This window comes from Leopardus geoffroyi, chromosome B3 (assembly GCF_018350155.1).
Source record: "Leopardus geoffroyi isolate Oge1 chromosome B3, O.geoffroyi_Oge1_pat1.0, whole genome shotgun sequence".
Classification (NCBI taxonomy): domain Eukaryota; kingdom Metazoa; phylum Chordata; class Mammalia; order Carnivora; family Felidae; genus Leopardus; species Leopardus geoffroyi.
Window position 1 is genome coordinate 136688730 of NC_059337.1, and position 15604 is coordinate 136704333.

The following is a 15604-nucleotide window of genomic DNA, read 5'->3' on the forward strand; positions in this document are numbered from 1 at the left end:
AAGGAAAATTTCAAGTAAGGAGGCTTTTCAAGACCGTGTATGCTAAGTGTTATAAAAAATGATGCCAGAAGGAGAGGCAGCTAGAGGTGGAGTGGGGGGAAGAGAGAACCCCAAAGATTATGAATGCCAATGACAGGTGTTGGCCGGGGTGTATTTTCTCTTAAAATTGATGAGAAAGAAGGATCATCAAGCCCTTGGCTGAGGCCCCCTACCTTGGTTTTTGCATTGCTCATGCCTCAGCTGTACTGGGATTTAAAAAAGAATAAAAGTAACAACCTCTGACCCTTAGCTTCATTACCAATGTAGAATCCACCCAGTTTCCCTACAATGAGGTCTTTTTGAGATGAGTCTTAATGCAATTTCATAAGTTATCTTTTATTTTACCCCATCTTTTCTTTTTGTCATAAGTCTTAGTTGAATTAATTATTCAATTAAAGTCTCTAATTATTATTATTACCCATTTTCACAATCCAACCAAAAGACTCCTCTCACTTCTCTTTGGGGAAATGTATACATATGTTTCTTGAAGTTAAAAAAAAAAGCCTTCAGGGGCACCTGGGTGGCTCATTCGGTTGGGCATCCCACTCTTGATTTCAGCTCAGGTCATGACCTCAAGGTTCCTGAGATGGAGCTCCTCATCGGGCTCTGCACTGACAGTGCAGAGCCCACTTGGGATTCTCTCTCTCCCTCTCTCTCTGCACCTCCCCCTCTCTTTCTCTCAAAATAAATAAATAAACATTAAAAAAAAAAAAAAAGCCTTCAGGCCTTTAATTGTCCCACCAAAAGTGACCAGATAGAAATGGGGCAGATAACAGCATTGTTTATATTAAATATAAAGGTAAAGCTCCTGGAAAGGTAATTTACACAACACCACCATAATAAAAACTTGTTTAGATTTGGAAACAACTGGCTTAGCTTAAGAGGCCATTTCAAACTAGTTTTTCATTTTTGCATTATTGTTTACTAGACAGTATATTTTTTACCTTGGGAGCAAAGACATGCCAGGATAATCATAAGATTATACAGGATGGTTTAAGATAGTAATTAAATGGAAACTGAAGAACTTGTTACTTGCGGAACATACTTTTGTTCCGTCCAAGTCTTGAGCTTCTCTGTGCAAGACCTCTTATTGACTGGGCCTGAAATATAGCATATGCCCTTTAATTATGCAGCAAGACTTATTTTAATTGCTGTTTAGGCTGAGCTTTTTGGCATTGGATTTGTAACTAATGGCTTTTTTATCTTAGCTTTTACATATTACATAAGGCAAATTTTGCATCAGAAATACACTTGTATAGAAGGTGTACTTCACAAGGCTAGTGAAGAGCTTCATTCCTTTATGACGTTTATGAGTCAAATCAAAGACCTTTGCTCATAAATGAAATTCCCAGGAAATTATAGCTCAAAAATTAGAGGTATGTTAACATTCTCATTTTACAGAAGAGGAACCTGAAGTTCCCAGAAAGGAACACATTTCACAAGCTGTTGGTGACAGATCTGGGTCTCAAGCCCAGGCGTCTTGATCTCTGGTGCAAGGCATGCATGGTAACTGCCAACTGGAGCTCAGCACCTTCATTTAATCCTAATTGATGAAATATTCAGTTTCACCTGCTAATCTGAAATTGGTATAATTATAATTATTTATAAGGTATATTTTCACTGATTCTGTGAATACCAGGAATTACCTTTGGTGATTCAGAATACCTGTTGAATATTAATTGAATATAATATAACAGTTTGATAGGTTGTAACAGCCTACCAGTGAAAAACTAGTATCCACCCATGTGGTCACGGGGAGCTTAATTATAACCTGTTCCTCATCCCCCAGAATAAAGAATTAAATAATGATAGGTATATAATAATAAGAATAACATTTCATATATGTATAGTACCTCTTTATCTACTAAGAGGGTTTTTAATATGAATAATCTAATTTTGATTTCACAATTCTGGATATGTGTAAAGTATTATTATTAATTTTGCTTTACATGTAGATACAAAAACTGAGGTCCTCAGAGATTAAGTAATTCTGCTTAGATAATTTGCTCAAGATCACATATAACTAACTAGTTGGAGACTAATGCTTGAGTTCAAGAGACTTGATTTGCTTTCTCTCCACTATAACTACCTCTTGATGCATTGATGTTAGGGTGTTCCTGCCCTGTACCACATAAAGACTAGTCTGGTTATGGAGCTAACCTGGGCATTCATTTCTGCTACAGTGTGCCTTAAGGTCATGAGCGTCCAAACCAAAAGAACTTCCCATTTAGGATCCCCAGATTGATCTAGAAGTATCCTAATCCCTAAAGCAACATGGGTACTCTCATTTCTACTCCAGCCTGCAGAGAGATCTTGAGATCTCTTGGTCTGAATTTGTATCAACAAGCGGTGTCCAATGCTACATAGCATTGGTAAAACTCTCTTGTATGGGCCTCTCCTGCCCCCCCCCCATTAGTGTCTCAGCCTAAAACTCCAAATTACTTCTTTGGAAGTAATTTGGAAGGGCTCTCTCTTTTCTTTCTAGAGGTGGTTAATAACTCACATCTTCACTAACTTGCAAAATGCCTATTGATCATTAAGATCCAGTAACTCAAAGAGAACAGTTATTTTTATAGGAATGCCCTGTTTGAAATAATCATTTTGGGAAATGATAGTTTCTATTGAACAAACATTTATTGGCCACCTGCAATACTAGGAAATATGAAGAATGCAAAGACACATCAGAAATTTTTATATTCTCAACTTGCTTATAGTCAAGTAATGGAGAGAAAGGATGAGCATAAGTAAGCTCTCTTCCAGAGTGAATGTGACAGTGCTACAGGTTGGTTCACATCAGGTACAGCAGGAAGAGACTTGGGGGGCAACAGCCAGGTCTTGACTGGTGGATAGGGTGGGAAGACATGGATGTGAGATAGGAAGAGGCAAAGGCAAGGATGGGGAGCACATGACAATATGGAGTTAGTCGCTGGCCCCAGCTTTACAGCCCTTTTGTGGCTGTGCACACACACAACAGAACTGTGAATGAAGCTTTAAGTTGGGTTGATGGGCCAGGGAGATCGATGAGGTGGTGTCATTAGAACTATCAACATAATACACACTCATTTAGAGTGCTTGATCATTGGTTTCTCTGAACAAATGCAGAGCAAGCTCATGGAAGTGTGCTTCCTTCCTCTACCTAATTGTCACTTGTTGGCTTGACAGGAGGGTCAGTGAGTCCACTTACACAGAGGAATATTCCCTATTTCCCTAGCCACTTCCTTGCTGTTTGGGGACCTCATCAGTTTTTTCCTATATAGAAGAAGTATTTATTAGAGATATTTATTTGAATTCAGTGTACTTAGACACTTAGGAATAATAAGCATCTAGAATATGTCAGAACCTGCCCCATATTCTGTGAGCGGTATAAAAATGGGTAAGACATAGCACTCGCCTTCAAGGAGCCTTTGTTCCCATAAGGGAAATAGGCAAATGAGTAAATAAAAGGTTCTGCCTTATCAAAAAGAATAAAATCTTGCCAGTTGCAACTATGTGGCTGGAACTAGGGGGTATTATGCTAAGAGAAATTAGTCAGTCAGAGAAAGACAAATATCATATGACTTCACTCATATGAGAACTTTAAGACACAGAAGAGATGAACATAAGGGAAAGGAAGAAAAAATAATATAAAAACAGGGAGGGGGACAAAACATAAGAGACTCTTAAATAGAGAGAACAAACAGAGGGTTACTGGAGGGGATGTGGGAGATGGGATGGGCTAAATGGGTAAGGGGCATTTAAGGAATCTACTCCTGAAATCATTGTTGCACTATATGCTAACTAATTTGGATGTAAATTAAATAAAAAAAAAAAAAAGTTCTGCCTTGCAGTTTGCCACATGAGAGTTAGGAAATGATAATGGAAATTTCCCCCCATTCTTCTCTCCCATCTTCCTTCTTCTCTTGTCTTTGGGGATTTATAGAATTTAGGGATCACACCCTAAATTCTGAGAGGCTGAGAGGAGGGTGGGGATATGTAGTAAGAATGGCTTCTGAGATTCATAGGATGAGATTGGCTGGGGTTGGGGGTGCTGGGAGAGTATATCACCCTGAGCAAAGATACAAAAGTGGGAAAGTATTGGCTATGTTCTGAGATCCACGTGTAGCCCAGCTTGTAAGAATGTTGACCATTTGGGGTGGAGTAATAGGAGATAAGTCTGGAAAAGCAGATCCTGATCCTGCCTGGTTTCAAATCATCAAATAAATAAAATTATATTACACTTTGGAGTTTCAATCAGTTGTGCCACTCTGTGGACAGATTATGATGGAAACAGTCCATGATAAATTTATGGTAGGAGTAACTCTGCCTCATGATTATAAAGATACTTACATTTTTCTTTAGAGAAATGGTAAAAGCAAAAATTCAACACGTTAAATCTCCATAGTTAAAAACAGATACAGGAATTTCATAGACTATGATTCAAAACTAGAATTCCAAAGTGTTTTAATTGTCACATCTTAGAGAAAATATCATAGTCCTTCAGTTTTAAAATGGAAATTTCATACCCTTTTTAGATAACTAAGCCAGTAATACTGTCCTTATCAATAAAGAAAACTCCAGCTTTTCTAAGCTCATTTTTCTTAGGGATTTGATTAAGGAAACTTTTTTTTTTTTTTTTTTTTTTTTATGGAGAGTGTCCCAGTGACAAACTTATGCTGTTGTAAAGAAAGATAATACACGCGGCATAGACTTGCAAAGCCCACACTAGAGAAGTAAATTTTGGATTGAAAGATTTTTTTTTTCCACTTTATGCAAAAGGTTTCATCAACTATTTCTTGTTTTTTTTTTTTTTTTTCAGTACATTTAATGGTTAAAGATCACTCGTTATTGCTTATTCAGGGGAAGCAAAGAAAGAGCAGCAAACTTAAAGCTAAAACGCTGAAGATCAATGAAGATATATTTCAAATGAAAATAGGGCATTCGTGAAGTGGTACTTAATCGTTAGGAAAATAGGATTTGACCAGAAAGGTTAGGTTACATACTTTTTAAACGAACGTCTACTTACAATGGGAAGGATTTTGAAATATTTAAAAGATGAAGTCTGATGATTTGTTTTCTAGACCTGAACTAGGATGGAATGATATGAGGAGCCAGTGTCTTAGTTCAGCCTTGTTTGGAACCCCCTTACTTCTGTATTGAGGTCCCTGGATACTCAGGGCCATAAACAAAGAGCGACTCCTTCGCAAACGCTCCTTCGTTCCATTTTTAACACGGGGATTTTGGAGTCTAGCCAGTCCGAACTTGGAGGTGGCTGCACAGTACAGTGATACAAAGTCCCTTAAATTTTGTCCCCACCCCCCACCCCCAGCTGAAATAAATTGAGGAATGGAGCTATATTGTAACAGCCATCACTTGCTGTTACAATAACATTGAACCCTGCAGAGGGCCTACATTCTCACACTTGTGACATTCTTGGCCTGATCTTGCCCAAAGCAATAATTCCTTCTAGTTGTAAAGTAATAGTCTGGAGAAGACAAAAAAAAAAAAAAAAAATCAAGATTAAATATTTTTCAATGCCGGAAAGATGGTTCTCTAAACTTTTCCTATTTTGTTTTATGAGGATTTACATAGGTATTGCTTTTGGTCTGATCTTCTATTTCAGACATTTAATTTAATTGTAATATACAGCAATGTTTCACATTTCTGGCCTCTTGGTAAAATAGGGTGTTCCACATAAATGACTGATTTTTTCCTGATGGCTGATGTGTGCCTCATAAATAATGGTGTTAGCAAATTATTGATCACTGTCATTGATGCATATAGAACACTGTAATAAACAGTCCTTAGGTTTTATAGGAATAGTTTTTGGTGAAACCTTCTCTAAAGTACATTGCACACATTTACTCTTCATACACAGACTCTATGAGATAGAAAATGTTAATGTCCTAGGGTCCTATTGAAGTTTGTCGGGTGGTTTCTCCTAAATGAGAGGCTCTTAGACTTAGTTGACAATGTTGCTGTTCACCCACTGCCAATGACCGCTTCTCAGTATATCACTCTTGAACAGACAAACATTATTCTGAGCATCTGGGGAAAACTAGACAGCCAAGCTTGTTACCTCACATGTACTTCTAAACTAGTAAATTCTGAAGTTGACATTACTTTCATGCCACTGCTCTAGGGAGGTGTTTGGCCTTGAGACAGCTGGTTTCCTCAGTCCCCAGAAGTGGTATTTCCTCTTTCTCGTTTCTCTTGGGTGTGTCCTGAAAGATTGAGACTTGGCCAAATTAGTTGAGGAGTTAATGGATATAAATTACTACCTACCTCCTCTTTGTAGCCTTCATCCCACAATTATACCGGATATAATCAAGGTCTGGTTTATAATGGTTTGTAACCAAAGCCTGTCATTGTTTAGCAGAACTTTTCTGGCAGAATGAGAGACGAGAGTGCTGGTGTGTGTCACCTAAGCCACCAGGCAAAAACCTTGTTTTCAACTGAGAAATTCTGATGTTGCCTGTCAAAGAAAGGGCACGAATTCAAACCCCAAATAACCCTTGAATAAGGCCCCAAACATAAATATAGAAGAGCTAATCTCATTCTTCCTTCACCAAAAGTCCCAAACCAAGCCAGATCAGAAGAGGCAGAAAAACAAGTGGAGACAGGGTATAATTTTTGACTTTGAAAAATAACAGAGACAAAGTCAGTGTCAGGGAGCTGCTCAGATACAATTATTTGTTAGGTTAAGAGTAAGTCAAGGACTGAGGTATTTTTTCTTTCCATGTAAACTCTCAGCTCACCTTCATGTGATACTTTTCTGTTTTCAAAAGCTCATGCTTCTTTCTTTCTGTCTGTCCCCTCCCTTATATGTTTCTCATTACATATAGCAGGGACTATAATTTACTATTTATAACTTTGACTATATCCTTCAAAGAGCACACACTGCTAATATCTCAGGATTTGGAAAAGAAATCTTTACTCCCCCCCCACCCCCCGCCACCCCAACCAGCTGATTGATGAACATATCTGAATTGAGATAATAGTTTCAACAAAATAACTCCGTGGATGTTTTTGTGCTCAGTGGATTTTAGGATATTATTTTTGTGGTTATCTTTATGTGCTTATTTTACAAAGCTGGAAGAGAAACTTATCTTTATCATTGAGGATAAAACTTTGCCAAGAGACTTAAAAAATTGCTAAATGCAAAGCTTATTTAGGTATTTTTATTGCTGTTCAAAGATAACCGTGCTTTCTAGTACCTTATTTTTATTTCTATTCCCTTATTACTCCCAAATTACTTGGTCGTGGATGGACACAATAACGTCCACCCCTGGACTAATGCTTTGCTCGGTAGCCATAGTTTGCCTTTAAATTTGTCCAGAACAGACCCTTTCAATATTTAGTGGAAGCAGCTAGAATGGTGCTTTATCGACACCATTTAGTGTGATTTTAGTGTGAACTTCCCTGTGAGGGAGCCACTCACTGATGGCCTTTCTTGCACTGACAGGACAACAGTCTCCTGAGAATGACAACACCATCAAGGACTTGCTCCCCGAAGATGCTGGGATCGACCACCAGACAGTTCACCAGCTGATCACAGTGCTCATGAAGTTCATGGCCAAGGACGAGAGCAGTGCCGAGTCAGACATCAGCAGTGCGAAGGCCTTCAACACAGTCAAGCGGCACCTGTACGTCTTACTCGGCTATGACCAACAGGAAGGTTGCTTCATGATCGCACCTCAAAAAATGCGCCTGTCAACTTGCTTTAATGCGTTTATTGCAGGAATTGCCCAAGTAAGTGTAAGCTTTCGGGAGCCCTGTTGTTGGGGTTTTAGGAGAAGCAAGTCATTAAGTTCCATTTGGCCAACATTGGTTTTGTGTAAAGGTTTACACAAGTCACTTTATCAGGTAGGGGTGTGTGGAAAGGAGTATGAGATGAGTAAGACTTACAGGGAGTATAGAATTTTGGGGTGGGGGCAGGAGTGAAACATACCTAACATAAAATTTACCATTTTAGCCATTTTTAAGTATATAATTCAGTGGCATTAAGTGTATTTGCATTGTTATGTAACCACTATCCATCTCTAGAACTTCTTCATTATCCTAAACTGAAACTCTACCCATTAAACAGTAAGGGAGTGTAGAATTTTTGTTTATGGGTTTTTAAAAATCTCGTATCTTTTTTGGCTTCAAGTGGAGAATTGAGTTAATCATACGACTTACTCCATGTTACATTATCATCACTGGCTTTTTCCGTGTTGTCTGTTACTGCTAACTGCTGAATTTTACACCATGGTGTACATTTACCATGCTTTAACTATCCAGTCCCCCGTGATGGATAGTCATTCCCCCAGTGATGGACACTCATATTGCTCCCATCTACTCACCACTCCATACAGCTCAGCAGTGAACATCCTGCACACATATCTTATCCACCACTGTGAGAATTCCTTTCAGATATGGATAGAGGGCAGAATTAATGTTATTATTGGGTATATGCATGCCTAATTTGACCAGTGCTACAAATCTCACTCTCCAGAACCAACCTGCAACGGGTGTTGAGCATGGGGCTAGAGAGAAATTGATATGAATTTCAACTCTGCCACTGTTATTAACTGTTATGGCCTTAGGCATCCCCTGCTTCTTTGCTCATTAGTAACAGATTTTTGTTTTTGAAAGATTAGAGACACCATATTGCAAAGCCTTTAATCAGTGCCTGTCTCATGGTAGGAGCTCAGTGATGGTAGCTTTTATCAATTAGTTCAAATAGATTGTAATATAATGAACACAGATAAGCAAATTGGCAGCAATATGTATGTAGTTTTTTGCTGATCCTGGTAACTAGACGGATCAGCACGAATACTCAGTTGTTTATGATGAAGGGATCCTCCATTTCAGGTACAGACTCCCCTCCCTTCCTCTTTTCTTCCCTCCCTACTCTCTTTTTAAAAAAAAATTTTTTTTAAGTTTATTTTGAAAGTGAGAGAGCACAAGCAGGGGAGGGGCAGAGAGAAGGAGAGACAGAATCCCAAGCAGGCTCTGCACTGTCAGTGCAGAGCCCGATACACTCATGTATCGGCTCAAACTCATGAACCCTGAGATCATGACCTCAGCTGAGATCAAGGGTTGGACGCTTAATGGACTGTGCCACCCTGGCACCCCCTACTCTCTTTCTATATTTATATTATGCATATTTATTTTAATAAAGCAAAAGATTAAATACAAATCTCCAGGAAACCCATGACAAAATAAGTCACTAACATTTTGGTGTATACGGCTGGCTCCAAATTTATATACATTCGTATATACATATATACATGTATATGTATGTGCACACATATTTTCTACAATAATGGGATCATATTATACATGTGGATAAATATATGTAACCTCTTTTAAACTTTATTATGAAGTCGATATCATGTAAATAAATTTGTATCATATCCCATTTAATGGCTACATAGTGTTGTCATACAAACAATCTTTCACTTAACTAATCTCGTATTGTTGACTATGGAGGTTATTTTCAAATTTGGAGTGACTATAAGGCTGGATATCTTTATGTATACATCTTGCAACAGTTGTCTGATTTTTTCCTTAAGATTTATTTAAATCTGTATTGGGGGCTGTAAGTACTTTTTCTTACTTCTGAATAGATATTGCTAACTTGCTCTCCTGAAAGGCTGTGTTGAATAATACTCTTGCCAGTGACATCTGAGGATGCCTGTTTTCCCCAGTGATTACCAATAGTGGGTGTTTTAATTGATTCTAGTTTAATTCTAGTTAATAGTTTAATAGGACATTTTAATAGATAAAATTTTATTTTTAATTCATAATTTAGTGGATACATTAAACAATTAGATAATTAAGTGGATTCAAATGATTTTAATTTGCAAGTTTTTTATTTCTTGTGGGGTTTAACATTTCCCCTTCTTTGTTCATTGGCCATTACTGTTAATATTTTGTGAAATGCCTTTTAAATATTTTGCCTATTGTTCTGATGGTTCAAATTTTCCTTTAGGCTTGCGAACGTTCTTTATAGCTTTCCTTCAGTTACTAGTATTTTTCCTCTTTCAGGTTATGGACTATAACATTAACTTGGGCAAACACCTTCTCCCCTTGGTGGTTCAGGTGCTCAAATACTGCTCTTGTCCTCAGCTACGGCATTATTTCCAACAGCCACCTCGTTGTTCCCTCTGGTCCCTAAAACCTCACATCCGGCAGATGTGGTTGAAGGCCTTGCTTGTCATCCTTTACAAGGTGAGTGGCTGTCGTCACTCCTTTTTAGGGTGCAATGATTCTCTTAGAGAGGAGAACACTGAAGAGATCTAATTTGAGAATTTTGTAGGAGAGTAATTTGACCTTCAGAGAAAGAATCATGATGTACAATTAGTGTTGAGAAGTCAAAATCCATGGGAATAGAAATAGAAATAGAGACCAGGCCAGTGGAGGTGCTACAAATGTCAAAAACAAAAAATAACAAATTGTAGGCTACTGAGATCAACAATCTCTGTTTATGGTCAGAATCTCAGATTTTATCTTTGTTTTAATTATTATGTCAGAAAACAAAGAAAATATTTAAAATTGCGTTCATGCCAGAGAATTTCCTTGAAAGGAATTGTAACTGTGAACTGACACGCATTGCCGTCTGTGGTTTGGTACAAGTAGAAGGGAATGTGATCCCTTGTCAAAATAAGACCATAATAAAAACTTAACGGTTTTGCTTTTCTGTATATTTCTTTTTATCACCCGGAGAAATACTGAGAAAAACATCTAGCAAGATCAAGTGGAAAAACTTACCCTTCAAAATAACTGTTTATATTTTTCTCCCTCCATTTTATTGAGCAGTATCCATACCGAGACTGTGATATCAGCAAGGTCCTGCTGCATCTGATTCACATAACAGTCAATACACTCAATGCACAGTATCATAGCTGCAAGCCCCATGCCACGGCAGGACCTTTGTACAGTGACAACAGTAACATAAGCAGATACAGCGAAAAAGAAAAAGGTACTTTACCTATCTCGATTCTACCCCAAACTTAGCTTGAATATGTAATACATTTCTGGACAATGTTTTTCTTAGGAGATAGTGGAATGCCCCCTGGTATCATTCTGGAATCAAAAAACCGCCTACTGCTTCGTTAACGATCCAACTTTCCTATGAATGTTGCTGCTTTAATTTTTTTTTTAAATGAGCACTCCAGAGAAATAACTGATATGCTTCTAAAGCCCATTTCATGAGAAATGTGTTGTAAAAAAAAAAAATTGTCGGCAGTTTGGTTAAGTAGCCTTTATAAGCCTTTTCCTGTGCGTTGGAAGCATCTTGTTTTGGGCTGTGAAATACATCTTGGTCAGCACTCCATGGAACCATGAGCCATAATCTTGTCGTCTCTAGTTTCCTCCTGAACTTTGTGCTCACAGATTTGAATGGAATCTAAATTCGCTCAATTGCTTCTTCCTAGCCTCCTTGTTCAGTAAGAATTGATTTACGGCAACTGAAATGCAATTTTTGCTGCGTGGTTTAAATTATTTCCAGTATCAACACTTTTTATATTGATAGCTTTTCTGAAAAGAAGGCAGTAGAATGAAACTTTAGATAGAGTAAAATCCCAGCCTGGATGTTTTCAGATGAGAGATGAAGAACCAAGGTGTATGTCTTTAGTGCAAGTCACAAGGTGTCTAGACTTGTAAAAGGTGACATCATCTAATCTAATCCTGGGAGAAGACCAAGCACCCCATGACCCTTTGTGTAGATTCTGACTTGTTAGGACTGCTCTGGAAATACCTCACTAGGATGGATTGGACCAGTGTTCATTTATTGCTAAAAGGTCCAAGAATCTAGGTTGGCCGTAGACGGGAACTGTGAGACCGAAGTTCTTTAAGTTCTGGTAGCACTCCAATCCTTCCTGAAGAATATCTTGTCTACCAGCTTCGGTCCTAGTTTCTGGAAAATTGGATAGACTTAATTAAACTACAGAGGTCCTCAATCTGGGCTCAGCATTTGGGCCAGTCTCAGATGAGCCTTTCTGAATGGGAGGAGCCATCTTGAAGTCCTTCCATCTCTCATTCAGTATGTTTTGAGAATTATTTCAAAATTATCTAACGGAAGTCACATAACTATTTCCTTGAAAACTGTATTTTTCGAAAGGGAATATATTTTTTAAAGGATGTAAAGAAATAGAACAGATCATTGTGTGGCATCTCCCCAGAAACGTGGGGATCTGATAGGCTTTGTCTTCTTTGCAGACGTTTTGTATCATTTTGATCATTAACACTTAGTTATTATTTGACCCAAAGAGATTAGTATGATTATCTATCATCTGCTGTTTCAAATTGCATTTAGTGGTAGAGTCTTGTGTCTTAGGACAGGATTAATCCTTAAAATTTGGCTCTCTCTTGTACTCCCCGAATGCTCAAGAAATCTTAAATCGCTATAATACACCCGAGCCTTATTTTGTCATATGGGTAGACATAAAAATAGGCCAAGTACTATGATTTCAGTGATATTCACCTTGACTAGTAGGTTAATTATGTTTATTGTGGTATTAAATGCATTTTTGTAGTGTTTTGTTTTGTTTTGTTTTGTTTTGTTTTGCTGCTTTGTATAGGGCTTTGGCTTTTCCAAAGGATGAAAGAAGAAAATTTATCAACTGAACTTTGTGGGTTGCAACATGGAGACCCTTTCCTCATTAATATGTTTTTGGGTTTATCTTTGATTTAAAAGTAGCTAAATAGGGATAAAAGAGTACCAGAAATAATCTTGCTAGGCACTCTAAGTGACAGGTTTGTTTACGGAGCCTCAGGATCATCAGCGTCAAAGAGGCTTTCTAGGATTCATAACAGTTACACATGGCAAACTCCCCAGAGAAGGGTCTTACTTTAATAGGGGGGAATGTTATTTTCTGTTTTCTTTTTCCTTTGTTTACTCTTTCAGTCCATAATCATTTGTGGAGCTTTTGAAATGACCAGTGGCTTCTCTAAGCTTTTTCTGTGTGTCGTGTGTCTCATTACCAAATGTAGAGTACAGTATTTTGCATTCACAAAGTATAAGGTGCATGTACTGTTAGGCTGTGTCTATGCCAGTTCTCAAATCCCAGGAAGGCATATGTTTTTGGAAAGGGCAAGACCTACTCATTGTGTTGAATTCTCTTTTGCCAAATTAGCCTGAAAATTCACCCAAAGCAGGCATGTTCAAGGAGTGTCACAGATTCCCGAAATGTATGCGTTATCCGATTTTAAGAGCATTGGAAAAGTGTCCCCACGAAGGCCCTATTGGAATATTGAGATGCCTCTCTTGAAAGTGCTGCCAGTTGTCACATGGGAAATGAGAGCCACCTTGTAACAGGTTGCTCTGTCAACATTTGGATAATTTGACCAAGCTGTGGCCAGAACTTGAGCTGGTGTAGAAACCACCTCAGACTTTGTTCCCTCATGCTTTCATTGAAATGCTTGTGTAGACACAGCCTAAGAGAGAATAACCTCCTAAGTGTAATTTTGACTTTCTCTCCCCAATTAGAAGAAGATAGTGTTTTTGATGAATCTGATATTCATGATACACCTACTGGACCCTGCAATAAAGAGTCTCAAACTTTTTTTGCAAGATTGAAAAGAATAGGCGGCAGCAAAATGGTGAAATATCAGCCGGTTGAGATGAATGTTCAGAGAAGTATGAATTTTTTCCTCTTAGTAATTTTATGCAGAAATGTTGTACTCTACCGTTTGTTTGGGGTGAAATCTTACTTTTATTATGTTACTACACATTTTAATACCGTTGATTTTATATATATGTATGCACAAACAGTATATATATATATGCATTTATATATATACGTGACTGGATGGATACATCATTAACGTCATGATCGTCTTAGAGGGCCATTGCTTGATTTGATTTGTTGCAAAATGTTTGCTTCTCTTCCACACAATTTGAATACAGTTTCCTAGATCTGCCTCAGCCAAAAGTGATTCCCCTCTCCTGTGCACAAATGAATAGAGCTGAGGAATTATCCTGAAGCCTGATTTTGGAAATAAGATCTTAAACTGCCATTTCGGGTTCTTTCATTCCAGAGTTTTTCTGGTTTTCGAAATTAGAATTGAACTTTATAAAAACTTGGCCAGAAAGTCAGTTTTACCTCCTATTGGAGCCGGGATTGTGGTTATGATTTATGCCAATTGTGTGCCCAAGTATGAGGGGGAAAAATGGTGACGTCTCCAAGTAAAATAGTACTAGCTTTTTCTGTTTTAATCAGGTGAAATAGAACTGGCCGAATATAGAGAAACGGGTGCATTACAAGACAGCATTCTGCACTGTGTGAGAGAAGAAAGCATTCAGAAAAAAAAGCTGCGCTCTTTAAAACAAAAATCTCTTGATATAGGGAATGCAGACTCCCTCTTGTTTACATTAGACGAGCACCGGAGGAAGTCCTGCATAGACCGGTGTGACCTAGATAAGCCTCCCGTCCATGCCGCTTACATCATGCAAAGACATGACCACGGACGTCCCAGACAGAATTCTGCTACTCGGCCCGACGACCCCGAACCACCCGAGAACCCAGCAATGGAAAGTTTCCAGGAAGCTCGCAGGCCCGTGATACCCGAAGTTCGGTTAAACTGCATGGAGACGTTTGAGGTCAAGGTTGATTCTCCTATAAAGCCTGCTCCTAAAGAGGATTTAGATCTGATAGATTTGTCCTCCGATTCAACATCTGGGCCTGAGAAACGCTCGGTGCTCTCAACGTCTGACAGCGACTCCCTTGTGTTTGAGCCCCTTCCCCCTCTCCGAATAGTAGAGAGCGATGAAGAAGAGGAGACCACGGGCCCGGGAAATGAGGGGGCCTCTGCTAAGAAGGCCACCTCCTCTCCCTCAGTCCCCAGCCCCCGCTCTGTCCCCAGCCTCAGCACGCCTCCCCTCGTGCAAGTGAGCGTGGAGGATTGTTCCAAAGACTTTTCTTCCAAGGACTCAGGAAACAACCAGTCAGCAGGTGCCACGGACTCGGCGCTCATAGCTCTGGAGGACCCCGCGGACTCCGCAGAATTATCAAAGCCGGGGGAGCCACAGGACTTTCCCTGTGGCAGCCCGCTGACGCTGAAGCAGAAACGAGACCTCCTTCAGAAGTCATATGCTCTCCCTGAGGTGTCACTGGACGACAGCCCAGAGCCCAGCATCCAGGAGGAGAAGCTCAGTGGGTCGATGCCAAGTTCAGGGGTAAAAACCGTCCTCCTCAAAGTCCCCGAGGATGCTGAGAACCCAGTGGAAAGTGAGAAGGGGGAAGCCAGTGCCGAATCGGATACAGAACAGAATCCGGAGAGGAAGACCGAAGAGGAGGGCGCTGAGGAGTCTGAATTCAAGATCCAGATTGTTCCCAGGCAGAGAAAACAGAGGAAGATCGCTGTCAGTGCCATCCAGAGAGAGTACCTGGACATTTCCTTCAACATTCTAGACAAGCTGGGAGAACAGAAAGATCCAGGTAAGCACCTCTCTCTCTTTTCTCCCAGCCTTGTGTTCGATCGAGTCTGTGCCTCTTTCTCGTTAAGGTCTCTCACTGACTAGGCATCAAAGTCTCAATCTTATAATGTCAGGGAGTGACATTATAATTGCTTCAGAATCATTCCAAATGCCTCCTGCTTA

The 15604-nt window shown here is 39.2% G+C and overlaps 1 protein-coding gene across 22 annotated transcripts in view; it reads left to right on the forward strand.

Annotated features, from left to right (window-relative positions):
* The window catches only part of UNC79 (unc-79 homolog, NALCN channel complex subunit), a 266052-nt gene that overhangs the window by 159645 nt on the left and 90803 nt on the right, over window positions 1-15604 (forward strand). For 16 of the 22 annotated variants that reach the window (XM_045451926.1, XM_045451924.1, XM_045451927.1 and 13 more), the window contains 5 exons: window positions 7481-7767; window positions 10051-10233; window positions 10822-10984; window positions 13493-13642; window positions 14226-15443. In XM_045451926.1, the coding sequence (XP_045307882.1) occupies window positions 7481-7767; window positions 10051-10233; window positions 10822-10984; window positions 13493-13642; window positions 14226-15443 (2001 nt within the window). The remainder of the gene's footprint in view (window positions 1-7480; window positions 7768-10050; window positions 10234-10821; window positions 10985-13492; window positions 13643-14225; window positions 15444-15604) is intronic. The other 6 variants (XM_045451915.1, XM_045451921.1, XM_045451923.1 and 3 more) reach the window with 4 other exon arrangements.